General features: G+C 43.0%; 5 protein-coding genes across 5 annotated transcripts; 4 read left to right on the forward strand and 1 right to left on the reverse strand.

The window, feature by feature from the left end:
* Positions 1-357: 357 nt before the first annotated feature.
* Positions 358-1,200, forward strand: EAE98_004904 (uncharacterized protein; the record flags this gene model as incomplete). The annotated part of the gene is made up of 1 exon (XM_038952525.1): positions 358-1,200. The coding sequence occupies one exon, from the start codon at positions 358-360 to the stop codon at positions 1,198-1,200; it is 843 nt and encodes a 280-aa protein (XP_038811175.1).
* Positions 1,201-1,711: 511 nt separating this feature from the next.
* EAE98_004905 (uncharacterized protein) lies at positions 1,712-4,145 on the forward strand (the record flags this gene model as incomplete). Its single annotated transcript, XM_038952526.1, has 5 exons — positions 1,712-1,964; positions 2,019-2,043; positions 2,103-2,185; positions 2,248-3,519; positions 3,566-4,145. The coding sequence occupies exons 1-5, from the start codon at positions 1,915-1,917 to the stop codon at positions 4,143-4,145; spliced, it is 2,010 nt and encodes a 669-aa protein (XP_038811176.1). The 5' UTR covers positions 1,712-1,914.
* A 671-nt stretch (positions 4,146-4,816) lies between these two features.
* Positions 4,817-6,686, forward strand: EAE98_004906 (uncharacterized protein; the record flags this gene model as incomplete). Its single annotated transcript, XM_038952527.1, has 7 exons — positions 4,817-5,015; positions 5,066-5,489; positions 5,541-5,692; positions 5,748-5,811; positions 5,865-6,051; positions 6,104-6,170; positions 6,224-6,686. The coding sequence occupies 7 exons, from the start codon at positions 4,817-4,819 to the stop codon at positions 6,586-6,588; spliced, it is 1,458 nt and encodes a 485-aa protein (XP_038811177.1). The 3' UTR covers positions 6,589-6,686.
* A 501-nt stretch (positions 6,687-7,187) lies between these two features.
* Positions 7,188-8,530, forward strand: EAE98_004907 (uncharacterized protein; the record flags this gene model as incomplete). Its single annotated transcript, XM_038952528.1, has 2 exons — positions 7,188-8,410; positions 8,488-8,530. The coding sequence occupies 2 exons, from the start codon at positions 7,188-7,190 to the stop codon at positions 8,528-8,530; spliced, it is 1,266 nt and encodes a 421-aa protein (XP_038811178.1).
* A 2,171-nt stretch (positions 8,531-10,701) lies between these two features.
* EAE98_004908 (uncharacterized protein) lies at positions 10,702-13,520 on the reverse strand (the record flags this gene model as incomplete). The annotated part of the gene is made up of 3 exons (XM_038952529.1): positions 10,702-10,782; positions 10,855-12,876; positions 12,933-13,520. The coding sequence occupies 3 exons, from the start codon at positions 13,518-13,520 to the stop codon at positions 10,702-10,704; spliced, it is 2,691 nt and encodes an 896-aa protein (XP_038811179.1).
* Positions 13,521-15,618: the final 2,098 nt, after the last annotated feature.

Genomic DNA, 15,618 nt, shown 5'->3' on the forward strand with positions numbered 1-15,618 from the left:
CCTGGATTATGATAGCTTCATGTTTGATAGTTATATGGGAAAAGGCTGCATAGCTTGCAGTCGATGATAAGAAAACTGACAGGCCGGTCTTACCGCCTTTGCTCGCATGTGGCAGAATGTTCTTCTTGCTTGAAGCGCAGATTGAACTCCGTCTTCATAAATGTGCCTTTCTCAGCTCGATAAAAGTCACCAGAACCAAATATTTGGGTGGGTATTTAGGTAGGTATATTCCCATTTTCTCTTTCTTATGTACTCTTCATATGTCTGTTAGCTATTGGTGAAAATACGAACGTCCACCTTTCATCAACCTCCACACGTTAATACAATTTCCATTGTACATAGCATCATACATTAACAATGTCCGGTGCAAGTGTTCGAGAATCGGCACGCAAATGCGAGATAGGACAGACCTCAGCTCTTGCGCCATCCCATCTACAAGCTAATCTTATCGTCCTCCCTTCGCGCTACGCTGGCGACTTCGAGCGATTCTGTAAGAGAAATCCAGTACCATGTCCTCTAATCGCCAAATCTGCCACAGTAGGATCCTATAATGCTCTCGAATCGTGGATAGAGGGAGTGGCAGATGAAGATCTGGCTGCAAATATCGATATCCGAACCGACATTCCAAAATATATGGTCTACGAGAATGGCGCGCTCTTGGGTGATCATGTTGATGACATAAAGGCGCACTGGACAGACGACCATGTAGCTTTCTTAATCGGATGCTCGTACAGTTTTGAAGGCGCTCTTGTTGATGGTGGATTAACGCCATCGCACATCAGACACCATCGAAATGTGCCGATGTACAGGACCAACATATCGTTGTGTCCTGCTGGAGTCTTTGATCGGGGCTCATACGTGGTATCTATGCGGCCATACAGAAAGGATGATATCGAGAAAGTTAGAGAAATCACAAGACCGTTTCTAGCAACTCACGGGGAACCAATTGCTTGGGGATGGGATGCCGTGGAGAAATTGGGAATTCGGGACATTGCTAAACCAGATTGGGGCGATGCTTCTGTCAATGATAATGGGAGCCCACTGATTCTAGACGACGAAATAGTTCCGGTGTTTTGGGGATGTGGTGTTACCCCGCAGTACGCTGTTGTCAGCGCTGGCTTGGAGGGAACCGTCATGGGTCATGCACCGGGCCACATGCTAGTATTAGACTGCAGAGACGGTGATCTTGTTAAGAACTGAGTCGATATAGAGGTTTGTCTGACTAAAAATGCATCCTCGTAAGACTCTTGAATGTCCAAATATAGATTTCAGCCAAATAATCCTGAGGTTTCAAAGACCCTCCTAACAGCATTCTTTAATGGTTTCAATGTTCATTTCATAAATCAACTATTTGGCTTTCAGGAGTCGAAGATCGATAGCTAAACAGGATTGTCAGTTCGACTTTCGGTGCTCAATTACATCTTTACCTGGTGACAGTTTAAATTCCGAATGGTATTGAAATTGTTCAACGCGCGTGAAGTCTAAAGAATATGTAAACTGTGTAAAGGCATTGTAAATCTTTCAATTAGAATTGAGGTCTGCTTGGTTCTGTATTAGACAGTTGGATGGCAGAGTGAGCTCGCCTACCTAGGCCTTGGTACACAAACGGGACAAACATTTTAACCGTTAGCTCGGGCCTAGGTGGGCGTATCTGAGCTCAAGCTGAGAAGAACCAGGCTAATCCTCACACATCATCACCACCCTCACCTGAATATAATACAATAAAACGTTGACTCAATAGATACAATTTTGATAAACTTATGTCAGTTTCCCTCAAAATCTAACGCATTAGCTTTCAACTCTTTGAGTTTAGTGATACCAGACCTTCGTGACTGCCCTAGTCTACACGCTTGTGCTGCATCGACACCTCAGCCCTACGTGAAGACACAAGTTGTCGAAGTATACACCCCCGCAATGAGTCATTCAGGAGGTAGATTGCCTGGACAAAAAGCATCAAAAGTTTCGTAGGTCATATTCGGCGATTTGGTCACACTGAAGTACTAATGTCTATTTCACAGATGTGAGAGATGCCGGTATAGGCGGGTAAGTAATTTCAGTGGATAAGCCCTCACAAGAAATGTGTGTTTGACGATAGAAATCAGATCAAGTGTGATCGTACGCAGCCGTGTCCTGCATGTCGGAAAGGAAATCATGAATGTGTTTATCCGCAATCGGAAAAATCTAGGTATGCTTGAATGCATGTCACTGAGTAAAGTGCCTCTTGCTAATTTCCTTACTCGAGTCTAGGCCGGTACCAAAAGGATATGTACAAGCCCTCGAAGGGCAAATAGCCTCTCTGGAACTATTTATTACCAAACTCATTGCCGCAGATGCTTCCAAGCGAGACGAGATGTTAGCTGATTTCAGTGCTTCCACGAATCATCTGGGTCTACAGTCAAAGCAATCTTCTGCTTTTCCAGAGCCCAGTCCACCAGAAACCCAGAGAATTCCTGTACGATCAAGGGCCGGTCACCTCAGGAAACTCAAAGACGGTAATTCGGCTGAATTCTATGGTGCAACTAGCTTTTTCCAGATTAGCCCGTCAGAGGATCTAGATGATACTTCTCCATCTACCATACTACCGCAGCTTGAAGTCAAGCAGCCAGTTACTACCCAAACCCTAAATATAACAGGTGGATCGATGGAAGAGCACTTAGCTTTTTCTCCTCGAAGTGATATCTGCAAATGTCTTATGAGAATATTCTTTCAAAACCAGTACCAATACCATATGTGCTTGTATAGGGAATATTTTCTCCGAGACTTCGATGCTGGTACGGGGCCATACTACTCAGATCTTCTCATATATGCCGTCTGTTCCATGGGTGCTCTTGCTAGTGAGAGTACAACGCAGAGAGAGCTATCCGATATATTTTCCAATCGTGCTCAAGAAATTCTATATGGAACTGCGCTCGAATCTCCAAACCTTACAACTTTACAAGCCCTTTTGCTTCTTGGTCATCGGGAAATTGGACATGGAAAGACTTCCAAGGGATGGCTGTTTTCCGGCATGGCTTTTCGAATTGCTCATGAGATGGGATTGCATCTCGATCCTACAAATTGGAAAGGTTCTAATGATTCCTGGATCGACAGAGAGATCTTACGAAGAGCTTATTGGGCTGCTTTTATAGCGGATAAACAGTTGAGTCTCTATTTTGGAAGACCGCCCGCTCTTTATCCTGCGGAATCAGATGTTCATGACACTGTACGGATACCTTATCCGCCAGAATGGAAGTCTCTTCTCAATAAATACATAATGGAGGGTACTTCCGAGACTGCATATGAGGATGGTCTTGCATTAGTCGCTTCATGGGTTCATCAAATCGAGCTTTGCAAAATACTACATCTTATGATTACGAAAGTCTTCGAAAATAGAAATGTAAATACCGATCCAACGATATTGGAGACCTCAATTAGAGAAGTGGATGTGGCCTTGACAAAATGGCTAAAGAACTTGCCAGCGAAACTTCATTGGACGAAATGGACTGCAGGCAATGTGCCTCCTTTCGTACTCCATCTACAGTAAGCTTAGACGCCTGTGATTTTGAAATTTACTAACACTATTAAGCATGCAATATCATACAGCAATGATACTTCTTCACCGCCCACCAAGGGCTGCTTTTAAAGAACCAGGAATTGGCGAAACCGAGGACATGCAGATATGCTACGAGTCATTGGAAATCATCATGAAACTTCTTCGAATGCACTCTAATAATCTTCAAAAATACCCTTATAGTCACCTTCCTATTACATTTGTTCATACCCTCGCATCAGCTGCGAGTGTTATATTGATGAAAAGATCTATCGAAAACTCTTCTTGGAAAGAACTTACAGTTTCAAGACCCTTGGATCAAATATTAGAGGCTATCAATGGTGTATCGTTAACATGGACATGCGCAAAACAAGTCCGAGATGCCATTACAGCTGCTATAAGAGAACCATCGACAGAGGATCTCCAAAAGACCTCTCCGGGTAATTTTGATCTCATGATGGGCCTTCTCGATTCTGGAGCGGATACCACCATTTCCTCAGACAATGTTGACTGGGATAATCTTGCTATGAACGATTTTGAATTCGACCTCTTAATGGGCAGCGATCTTGCGCTTGGATATTCAACATGGTCCGATGGGTTAGGTTCGCAGATATGAAAATGATTTATCTCTCAACATTCGGGTCATTACATGGATATCTTGTTTTGAGTACTACGTAGTCTACAGGGCCTCAGATTTATTCGGCTACAGGCTGAGAAATCCTCTTCATTTGATTTGGATATCATACAATAAATCCGATTAACGGATCGTAAGTCAATGTGTGTCCAGAGTTTGATTAGTATCAGAATTTTAGTCTCTTCATGTATTAACATTATTCAGTTATCTTCCCGACAAGATAAACATCATTTATGGGGTTGGTAAAATGTGGGACCGCATGGTACATACAGCGGAGTTCCTCCACCGTCGGGTGCATTATCGGTCACGCGAAGTAACTCGGAATCCTTGCATACATGTCACTAGCTGAACGGCTACGTTTACAAAGATTAACCATTGTTCGCACGGATGGGTACAGATAAGTGCAGATAGCAGGACGATCTTCCATAAAACCTCCTGATAGGTGTCTTATCGGGCCAACCCCGCGCGCGGGACTGTAAGACCGTGAACAGGGTAACATCATATTTCCCTGGCCATGTTCGACACTATGTTTGCACATATAATAACGAGGGTATTGACTAAATTTATGATGCCATCGATGTATGTCAATATCGACTGTCCCTCGTGTTGAAGTTGATCTGAGCAATTTTCGCCACACCTAACACAAATCAGTCATGATGGAGCAACCTCACAGTGAGAAGATGGAGTCGCTTCACGAGAAGCCTGGGGTTCTAGGCCATACAGACGACTCAGATATCGATGTCTACATTGATCCAGCAAAAGAAGTCAAGCTACTTGCGAAGCTCGATCTTGCCTTCACTCCAGTGATAATGTTGGTATATTTATCTTGTTTCTTAGATCGCTCCAACATAGGTAAGCACGATTTATTGCCTTAGAATTGATTAGGAACTCACGATTATTAGGCAATGTGAAAGTAGCTGGTATGTTGACAGACATACGTGCTACAGACCAGCAGTTTTCTACTGCTGTATCAATCTTTTACGCAACTTATGTAACCTTCGAGACACCAGCAGCGGTACTAATGAAGAAAATCACTCCTCGCGTGATTTTGTCGACACTTTGCGCTGTATGGTCCCTCACCACCATTTTCACCGGATTTGTTCAAAACATCGGAGGTCTTTATGCTACAAGATTGATTCTTGGATGTTGCGAAGCAGGTCTATTTCCCTGTCTGAATTTGTATTTGACGATGGTGTATCGTCGAGAAGAGCAGGCTAAGCGAGTTGGATATTTGTTCAGCTGCGCTGCTTTGTCCGGCGCATTTGGAGGTCTTTTAGCTTATGGAATTCTTCAAATGGATGGTGTATCAGGAGTTGCGGGCTGGAGGTTTGTTCCGCTTTCATGAAAGATTGAATTGAAAGGAGCTAACAGTTTCAGATGGGTATATATCATCGAAGGGCTGTTCAGTGTCGTAGTCGCTGTAGTCGTTTGGTTTGGTCTTCCGACAGACCCTGGAAACGCATGGTTTCTGAATGCAGAAGAAAGGGAGGTGATGAGACTGAGGGCTATACAGAGGCAGAAGTATATGGGTGTGTAATCTGTTCTCGTCACATTAACGAATTCTCAGCTCATCTTTATACGTAGGCTCCGAAAAGTTCTCATGGGAAGAATTTCGAATCGAGCTCAAAGACCCCAAGCTTTATATCAGGTACGAGCAGAAGTTCTAAGTCTAGTTGAGCTTTGGGCTAACCAGAATTCAAGTGCTGCCATACAATTTATGCAAGATTGCTTGTTGTATGGGTTTAGTACATTCTTACCCTCCATTTTAAAAGCAATGAACTACGACACACTTCAAGCAAACTATCTTACTATACCAGTGTATATGTGGGGTGCGATTAGTTTCTTGTTCTTGGCTTGGGTATCGGACAAGATCAGTATGCGTGGACCTGTAAGTCAATCTCGGATTTTCGAGTCAAGGCGAAGATTAATCAAGATTCTAGATTTTGTTTTTTGCCAACATCTTCGGAATAGTCGGGTATATTTTACTGCTCACAGTGAAGGCTGAAGGTAGATTACACTTCTCAGATTATTTATCAACGAAATACTAACCACTATCTCAGGAGTAAAATTCTTCGCAACCTTCCTCTGTGCTATCGCCGTCTATACAGGTCCTGGACTCAACATAACCTGGCTAAACGTCAACGTAGCACCACATTACAGGCGTGCGACAGCAATCGGTGTTCAGCAATCTATTGCCAACACGGCCGGAATAGTAGCAGGCCAAATATATCGAACCTCTCCTTATGTTCTTGGAAACAGTTTCTCCTTGGGAGCGTTGTGTCTTGCTCAAATATTGATTGTAGTAAAGGTTTGGTATGTGAAGAGTCAGAATAGAACGAAGGAGAAGATTGGAAAGGGAGAGATTGAGGATAATAGGAAAGTAAAGACTGGGGATGGAGAGTTAGATTTTGAGTATCATATTTAGAATTTGAGGGGAGGAAATGATCAGCATCAGCACAGTTCTTTGACATCTCTAGCCTATCACCAATGTTTGTCTAATTGATGAATGGTAATGTAGTGTAGTCGAATAGACTTTATAATAAATATGAAATGTTTCACTTCATTATTTAAGATTGGAAGGGGCAGTGTCGTTAATATTGTTCGGAAAGGCGAGAACCTTCCTTGAATATAGTGAACTAGGAAGCTAAAAGTAACTGCGAGGGACCGCTCTTTCAACAACATCTATCTCTCTAATACTTCACAAATTACAGATTTATTTTCGGAATTTTCCCAGACCTTGAACCAAGTAATCAATAGTTTTGGCCAAAATAAGCAATAATGGTCCCTACGGGTCGTTTACCACCGGTTACAATTGATCAAACCATAGGCAGGTAAGCTATTCCTTATCGAGACTAGTTTCTAAAATTAGCCTCATCTCGAACCATGAATCCGCTCTGGCTTCAAATTCGCACCCTGCCCTGCACCAAATCTAAAAACTTCTCCCACATCTTCAGGTATTGAACCAACTTCAACTTCAACTCACCTATGCCATCAGCGTTTCACACATTCAAGCTCGTTCCAGCAATGGCGCAAAACGCTTCTTCCCGACAATCGCTATCTTCCGCACCACATCCCGCTCCCATTCTACCTCCATCCACCCCAGCAAATTCGCGTCCATCGCCCAATATTTCAACCCCAGCTTCAACACAACCACAAAATCAAACGCCCACCATGACAACTCCAAACAGTGAAGCGCGCATGCATCCTCCTAGTATCCCACGAAGTTTGATGACTCCAGCTAGAGAATTAAGAGAAAGTTCCGTCGCGAGTAGTATTGGAGGCGGAAGTGCGACGCGCAAACCCAGACAGAATTTAGATGAGCGCGATCAAATTCAAGCATTGAAAGCTTGCATCGCTCAAAAACACAATTTCAAGGAGGGAACCAAGAGTCAATTCTGGAATGGAGTTAACGCACAATTTCATGAGTCTACTAACAAAGTTCTGGCGCAAATGAGCGCGACTGTCGCAAGATTGGTGGAAGCTCGTAGGAGACAAGTGTGCGATTGGGAAAATGGTGTTATTCCTGATAAGCCAGGCGGAGAATTAAATACGTTATTGGATGAATGGATTGAATTTTTAAAGGTGGAAGATTCGGACGCGGAGGCCGAAAGGCAACGACAGGTGGATGCGAGAAGAAGGGTAGAGGAATCAAGGAAAGAAGCCAGGAAACAAGTGATTGCGCAGGAAAGCTCAATGCAAAACCAAAGCCCAGGTGTGCGAATTGTCGCGGGTCCAGCTCCCCCACAGCCAATCGCAGATATGGGACAAAATCAACCTCAACATCCTCCTCCTCCTCCTCCTGGCCAAGAAATGGTATACCAATCAGCCCCAAATGGAGAGTTTGGCGATGCGAACGGATTTCGTCCTCACAAAAGAAGAAGAACTACGAATAACGAACACCATCTACCACCTCAAGCTCACCCAGAGCCAATGGTTCCCTACGCCCCAGAGTATCGACTCGCGCCTCCTCATCCTCCATCCCCACCTCGACGCGTCGTAGTAGAAGGCCAATTGAGCAAAGAAGATTGGCGCGATATCATGGGCAATGATTCAAGACTACGAGCATTAGAAAGCAAAGTCGATAAAATTGAATTTATCGTGTCACAAAATAATAAATTGCTGTTGCAATTATTAGCAAACAAGTCAGAAGACAAGGACAAGGAGAGAGAAAGAGATAAGAGGAATGACTCCGAGGATCATGATAGGGTACCCGTTCATCTGGATGCGGAATTCGAGAGAGATTATTTGTGAGGCTACCTCCCCCATACTCTTCGATGCGCAATTAGAAAAAAAGACATTTGCTGAGATTTTTTTTTAAAAAAAGAACGGGACGCTATTCAAAAACTCCTTTACCAATAAACGATTAGTTAAGCTTTTGCTTGGGTCTTCATTTGGGTTCCATGGGTACAACACAATTCCCTGATACGTTGGAGTATAGTTTGTACAAAACAAATTTATGGTTCTTCGTTCTCTATTAGACGATATCGCAAGATGCATCGTCGACCTATCTCCCGACTACCTGGGAATTTGTAAGTCAAATCTTATCTTCTCGCCTTTGATATACACGAGACTGATGCTGTAACAGCCGTGCCTAAAGTTTCAAATGTCTCAAGGGGACCTTCCATATGATTGAATTTACATCCTTCCTACGTACTACTATCACCTTTGATTTTTTTCTCTCTTGTTCTTTACAATCAATCTTCCTTGTCTTTCTCGATGCTGCAGTGCTAGCAACTTTCTACTCTCGCCACGACTAGAGCAAAATGGGACTAAACACTAACAACCACGGTGCGGTGTCTACTCGCTTACTTGGGTCGCGAGCTTGCACTCACGGATGGGTTCACTTGGTCAACATGTCACTTGTATTTGTATTATTAAGTATCAAAGGTGCTCATTTCTTTTACTTGATCGAAATTTTCGGAATCGAAAGCATATTTTATTCATTGGTATTTTGATACTTCTTCGTTCTGGATAACGCCGGGGTATTGCTGGGGAATGGTGGAGGAGAGCAGCGGATGAGAAATGAATTGTGTGTTGGGCATGATTGATGATGGATGGATGGATGGATGGAACATACAAATTTGCATGCATACATACATACCTACGTAGTCTGATCTGAAACTTCACACAGCAGAGAGTGAGAATTGGAATGAAACAATATTTGAAAATTTAAAATAAGACGAAGAAAAAAATGACTGTAATGTCAAAACTTCATCCCCATAATATACCACCTCCTACCTAAAGACCACCTATAGACCTCATCCAGATATCGATGAATTCCATTCATCTATCAAGTATTTCACTACTTATCTATTCATCTGCTCATCTACCCAATCACTCTAATAAACATCAAGATATCTCATATCCCATATCAGAAGTAATTCATCGATCAACCAGTCCAGGTAGGGACACCACCTCCAGTTTTCCTCTCTACTGATACTTTACACGAATTATTAAAGCTATATAACCGAATATCCTAATATATACAGATTCCATTTATTATTCTTTTTTAGAGAAGGGTTAAAACTGAATTAGAATTCTATCGTAGTAGTTGGTGTACGTTTAATGTTTAGTATTTCATCAATTCATCAATCCATCTCTCCAATCCTAAATCCCAAAGTTCAAACTTCAAACTTCAAAGTTCAAACTATACATATCATATCCTATCACTACCTATACATATATACCTCTTCCCTACACATCATCTCCAAGTACCTACCTAGGTAGACAGGTATCTTAGATACACCTTCCACTTATCAATGAATATGATAATTTTCGAAAATTCTATTCGTATTACTTGAGTGTGGATGCTAGAATTATAGTATACTCGTTCATTCATTTAGTTGCTTGTTTATGTTTATGTTTATGTTCGTCTTCTTATTTGTTTTCTTTTTCTTATTCTTTTTTGTTGTGCTTTATGTTTTGTTGATTTATATGGACGGAGTGGAATGAATGAGATGAACAAGACAGGGTGATGAGCTGAGCTGAGCTGGGCTGGGCTGAGATGAGATGAGATTTAGAAGAAGAAAAAAAAAAAGAGAGAATGAGAAGATGGAAGAAACGAGATTAGAAAAAGGATACGGAATAATCAATTCGGAATTCCAGCAAAGCTGGGATGAGATGATTGGGATATGGAGGGGGAAGAGAGGAACACACACAAAAGCGATCACATCAAGATGCGAACAGGATTGATCCACCAGCTTTCCACGACGATGAAAGATTGGCAGAAGAATTATTATATCTATATCGCCATCTAGGATATACCTACGTATACATACATACTTTATTAAAAACAACATATGCCATGCCGTATTTATGCGCCATGAAAACAAACCATACTCCAATGTGCTTTTCAAACCTCGTCCAACCAAGTTCTACACACCGATGCCTTTCCCTGTCTCTCATCTTCAAAAAGTGCAATGCTAGAAAGCATCATGTCGCAACCGATATATCATTCGCCAAATAGCAACACATCAATAAAAAAGGTGAAGTGTCGTCTCCTCAAATCTCTAATCATGTCTAGCACGAATGCCAACATCTAGATTAAGATTCTCGAGGAAAACTTCTTCGCCATCTCTCCAGCCGCAGCAAACAATCCATTGTTCTTTTCATTCAATACCTATTAGAAACATATTAGTAAATATTCTCCAGGGTGTAGATAAAGTAGAGGTTTTGGCACAGGAAAACTTACATGTTGACGTTCGCAATCTATCTTGAGTATCATATCGGACCAAAAGTTCCACATTAATGCACCAAGCGAGATGTTCATGAAACCCTTTCCAGACTCAGGAATAACCAATCGAGCATCACAGAACACAGACGCAAGTAGACAAATAGCCAATACTATCGCGGCTGTCTCAGCATGTCTGGATACTGCCACGGTAGTGGCAAGACCAAGTGCTGCTAGTGTTGCGAGGGTTGAGATCGTGCCGAGCGTGGCGGTTGCCGGTGTATTTACTGCTTCTGCGCCATTCTTGAAAAGCGTGGAGGTGTATCCCGAAGTTTGAAGGCTCAAGCCTGGGCTCGAAAGCTGTCCAGCAGAAGCACCCTGGGCCTTTTGAACAACTGTCTCAACGCCGCTGTAATCCAAAGAGCCACTGTTGACCTTGGTGGAAGAACCAGATGATGCCTTTGAAAGCTTTTTCGCAAGTACAAAACCAGGAGAAGAAACAACGCCGACTTGGTCCGGTACAACTAGAGTTCCAGTTGAAACTACATTAGATAGTATCGTTGGCGTACTTTCTACTGCGACCTTGGATCTTAGACTTGACAATGCCGATTTTGCAACTAGGTGTGTAGACACACGGTCGGTGCCGACACTTAGTATCTTTCTATCCGAGCTGATCGTGGCAAAGTTTGCAAAGCGAGAAGAGACACGATCGCCAGCTAGTCGTACAGCACGACTTAGAGAGGCATCAATAATCGTCGAGTTGTTCGATCTTGCAAAGCCGTCAGGGTTTTCGTGAGGTTTCACAACAACAGATACGCCATGGGCGCGGCCGCTTTCCATCGCATTTTGTGGTACTTCCGGTCTAGATCTAGCCAATGAAGAGAGCGTCGATTCAAAGCTCCATGGTGTTTCTTCATGAACGGGCATACTACTAGAAGCGAAGCTCCTGGAGGTGTTTGTGGTCATTACGAAGCCGTCACCGCCATGTGGAACGCTCGGGCTTGAAACTGGTTGTTCGGTGGTAGCACCAGGAACATGAGACTTGCCATTGTTGGATAGAAGAGCCTTCATAAGCTGGCGGCCATGATCATCAATACGCTCGCGCTCACGTTCTAGGAGTACTTGTTGTCTGTTGCGCAGGCTGCGACTGCGTCCCTTCTCGGTACTGGATACCGTCTCATGGCCGCTATCACTTGATTCAGATCGTGGTGATTGTTCAATGCCCGAGTCGACACCCGAGCCAGTAGCAGAATCATATGCATTATCGGGGCCTGTGCTGACGAAGCCGTCTTCTGAGCCTTGTGATTGGTAAGAACTATCAGTTGGGGAGAAGCCGAATGTCGTAGAGAAGTCATTTAGGATATTTGCACCACTGGTCTGGGTGTTTGCGGTTGATAGTACCGATGAGATGTTGTGGGTTTGAGATCTCTCAGTTGAAGCATGTCCATAACTATCAATCTTCCCAGGATCTTCATGTGGTAAGCCTTGTGGATGAGCTTGTTGAGTATGGGTTGGCGAGAAGTTCGGTATATTGCTAAATGATTCAAAGAAATCTAGATCGGGCTGTGGTTGAGTTTGAGAGATGTATTGCGAGTTGACATCTGCAGAGCTCAATGGTTGTGTGTTGTGATAATTTAGTATGTGGCTAGTGGTATTTAATAGCTGGGGACTAAAAGATGAGGATTGATCGTATACTGGGAAGTCGAATGATATGTTATCATTCATTGTTGAGAAACCAGTATCGAAATCAGGGAAGTTTTCGTAATTAGTCATGCTGAAGTCGTTGTATTGGGTATCAAAACCTGGGATAGCCATCTCTGGGTTCCATTGGTTGAGGTCATCCTCTGGAAAAAGCACAAAATCTTCAATTGAGAATGAATCAACAGGAGGACTGCTTTGTTCAGAGCCTTGGGTAGTTTCTCTAGATAATGAAGGTGTTGATGCCGCAGGACTTGGGTTTGATTGTGAAGGAGGAGAAGGCCTGCTTGACGTAGATGCTCTCGGCGTGTTTGTATGAGAAGCACGTCTATGAGATGGATCACACTATAGTTTGATTAGCAAGGACTCGACCCAAAAGCAAAAAATTGAGATTTACGCACTCTGATCTTCTTTCGCTTGCACTCATCGCAAGCTTTAATGATTCTCATCAGATGTGCATGCTCTCTCTGTTCTTTCGTTTTAGTTCCACGGCCAGCGGAATTTGTAACATCGATACCATCCTTAGTCATGATCGAGAAGCCAGGTAGTCTGACTTCCGCAGACTTCTTGGTGGTATCCTTCTTGGTCTTCTTTGTAACTCGTGACCCCCTAGTGCGATTGGGTGGGGTGCTCGTTGAGCTATAAGTAGAATCGGCAAAGGTAGCTGAGGAAGCAGGGCTAGGAGTGAAAATTGGTGGGCTCAATCCCGAAGATTGTGATTGCGAAGGACTTTGCCCAAAGGTCCATGGCATAACATCGTATCGACGGACCAGGGAGCCGGTGTTAATATCGACGGTTGCATGGTTATAGAAATCGATTGTCACGGTGGAAAGCTTGTCTTGTTTACAAGCATCTCCAATAACGTAAGCATCGATCAATTCCTCAAGCTCTTTTGATCCAAGAGCAGGTTGGAATTGAAGAGGTGCGCCCAAGAAGGGTTGAGTAATTGTGAAAGTGTTGAAAGTAGGCATTTGATTTCCTGTAGACATTGTTGATCAATTGACTACGCGTACAGCCTTATCGATTAGATGATGATTTGTAAGAGGGGTAGGTAATTGGATTCGTCCCGGGGTGACTCTACTTGCCGTTGAACTCACAGAAGAGAATTAACGACGAGGAGTATTGAATGAACAATTGGAAAGGGAATTGGAGTCAGAGTTTGAATCAGTATCGATGAATCTTACGGAAAAGACGAGAAGTTTTGAAAGCCTGAAAGGAAAAAACTGTATCTAATATGACTTTTTCGAGGTTCATCTCACTCGAAGTAATCAAAGCAGGTCGCAATGACTCCAATGACTCCCTGTCAGCCAACTAAACCTATTTTGTACCGGCGAGTCAATGTGGATCTTACAAGATCAATACGATTGGTTCCCATGGTCCTTGACTAGCATAGCCTTTTCGGCCAACAGAATCAGGAAAAGCGTCATTCTCAATTCCCCATGATTTTCTTCGCGTAACAATCAGACAGACAGGCAGAACTTTCTAATGGACAGATATGATTGATCAATTGCATTCACACATCACTCATCCGTCACCCATCACAAGTTCCCCTACATGATATCGGAAATTTCGAGGGCGGGCATGCTAGCTAATATATATAGACCTCTCAAGAGTGGCGCACAAACGGTTCTAGTGCCGTGCAGATCTAGAATATTGCTTTATCATTTGGCAGTATACGGCAAATGACTCACATTCCGTGCCCGTTCTGCAAATGGAACTGCAATCCTTTGGAACTCTAGACCCCTTCTTCACTGTACGAATAGAGTAGAACAAATAATATATGGGGCAAGGCTGACATCATTTGACATGCTTCACATTGTTCCTACTCGGTGCATCATTTTGAGTGAACAGATGACACTTCGCTCAATTCATCATATTGGAGAACTACCTTGGGGAAGGCAGAAAGGGGGAATGGGGGTCTTAGTCGGCTAGGTAAACGGGACGGCGGGACGGACACACTAATCGTTCAACCCGAAGTCGGATATTTGTTAGGGCTAGACCAATAAGGACCCTGAATCTTCCGATTTGAACGTCAATCGTGTTTTGACCTGGCTTGCAATGCGAAATTTTCATGCTTAATTTGCATGTGAATTAAAATGGGAAAGCTACTAAAGATCGGTAACATAGAGAGTATTCATATTTTGTCAAGCAGTTAAATCAGAAGATGTCGAGATCATGAGGAGCCAAATCACTGTTCTATTTCAACCTGATTTCCTCGGTGAGTCTCCGATAGTTAACCGGCATTTTATAAGTTTATTACGAGGGCCATTCTGAAGCTTCGGGCGAGAAGAACCTAGGGTGCAGTTCTGTTGCATTTCTATATCGGTGTTGAAGAACTCGAATGTCTCATATACCAGTGATTGATTCCATATGAACATCATTCAAATACACATTTGGTAATCTGGCGTTAGCAATTTTCACTACTGTACGAGCCAGTAATGTCGTTACTGCATCAGACCCAACCAGTATACTTGAACCTCACCTTGGCTGTTGATCATGACAATCTTGTACCGCTACTTGCACAGGACGTCCCATCCCAATCATCAATCCAACAATCCAATCCATAACTCTCTTCACCCCTCCACCCTCCCCCTTTTCCATTCCAACTTCTAAAGAAATCGCTTAATCTCAGCCCATCCCACCCCATCCATCTTAAACTCACACCACTCCCCTCAAGCCTTCCCATCCATCCATCCATCCAAACCTACCCTTACCAACTACAACTCCCACTCAAGAACCAACCCCAAAAGCCAAGTAAGTAAGCCAGCGACTTCTGTCAACCTCGAACCCTCCCCCAAAAAACTCCAGCATACCTACCTATATACTCACCACCTCATCCAACAAGATTGACTCAACAATACCATATTACATTACAATACTCCCCAACCAACTTCACTTCCACCCAAAACATATTTCCGCCACCTTATCTTCTCTATTCTATTCAATTAAATTCCATTCAAAACTCAATTTACAAGTGCATTCTATCCAATGATCAATGATCAATCATATCATAACACATCATAATACACTCATTACTATAAACCTCAACAAAATATAGCAATTTATAATATTCATATTATCTATATT

Source organism: Botrytis deweyae, assembly GCF_014898535.1.
Source record: "Botrytis deweyae strain B1 chromosome Unknown BDEW_009, whole genome shotgun sequence".
NCBI classification, from domain to species: domain Eukaryota; kingdom Fungi; phylum Ascomycota; class Leotiomycetes; order Helotiales; family Sclerotiniaceae; genus Botrytis; species Botrytis deweyae.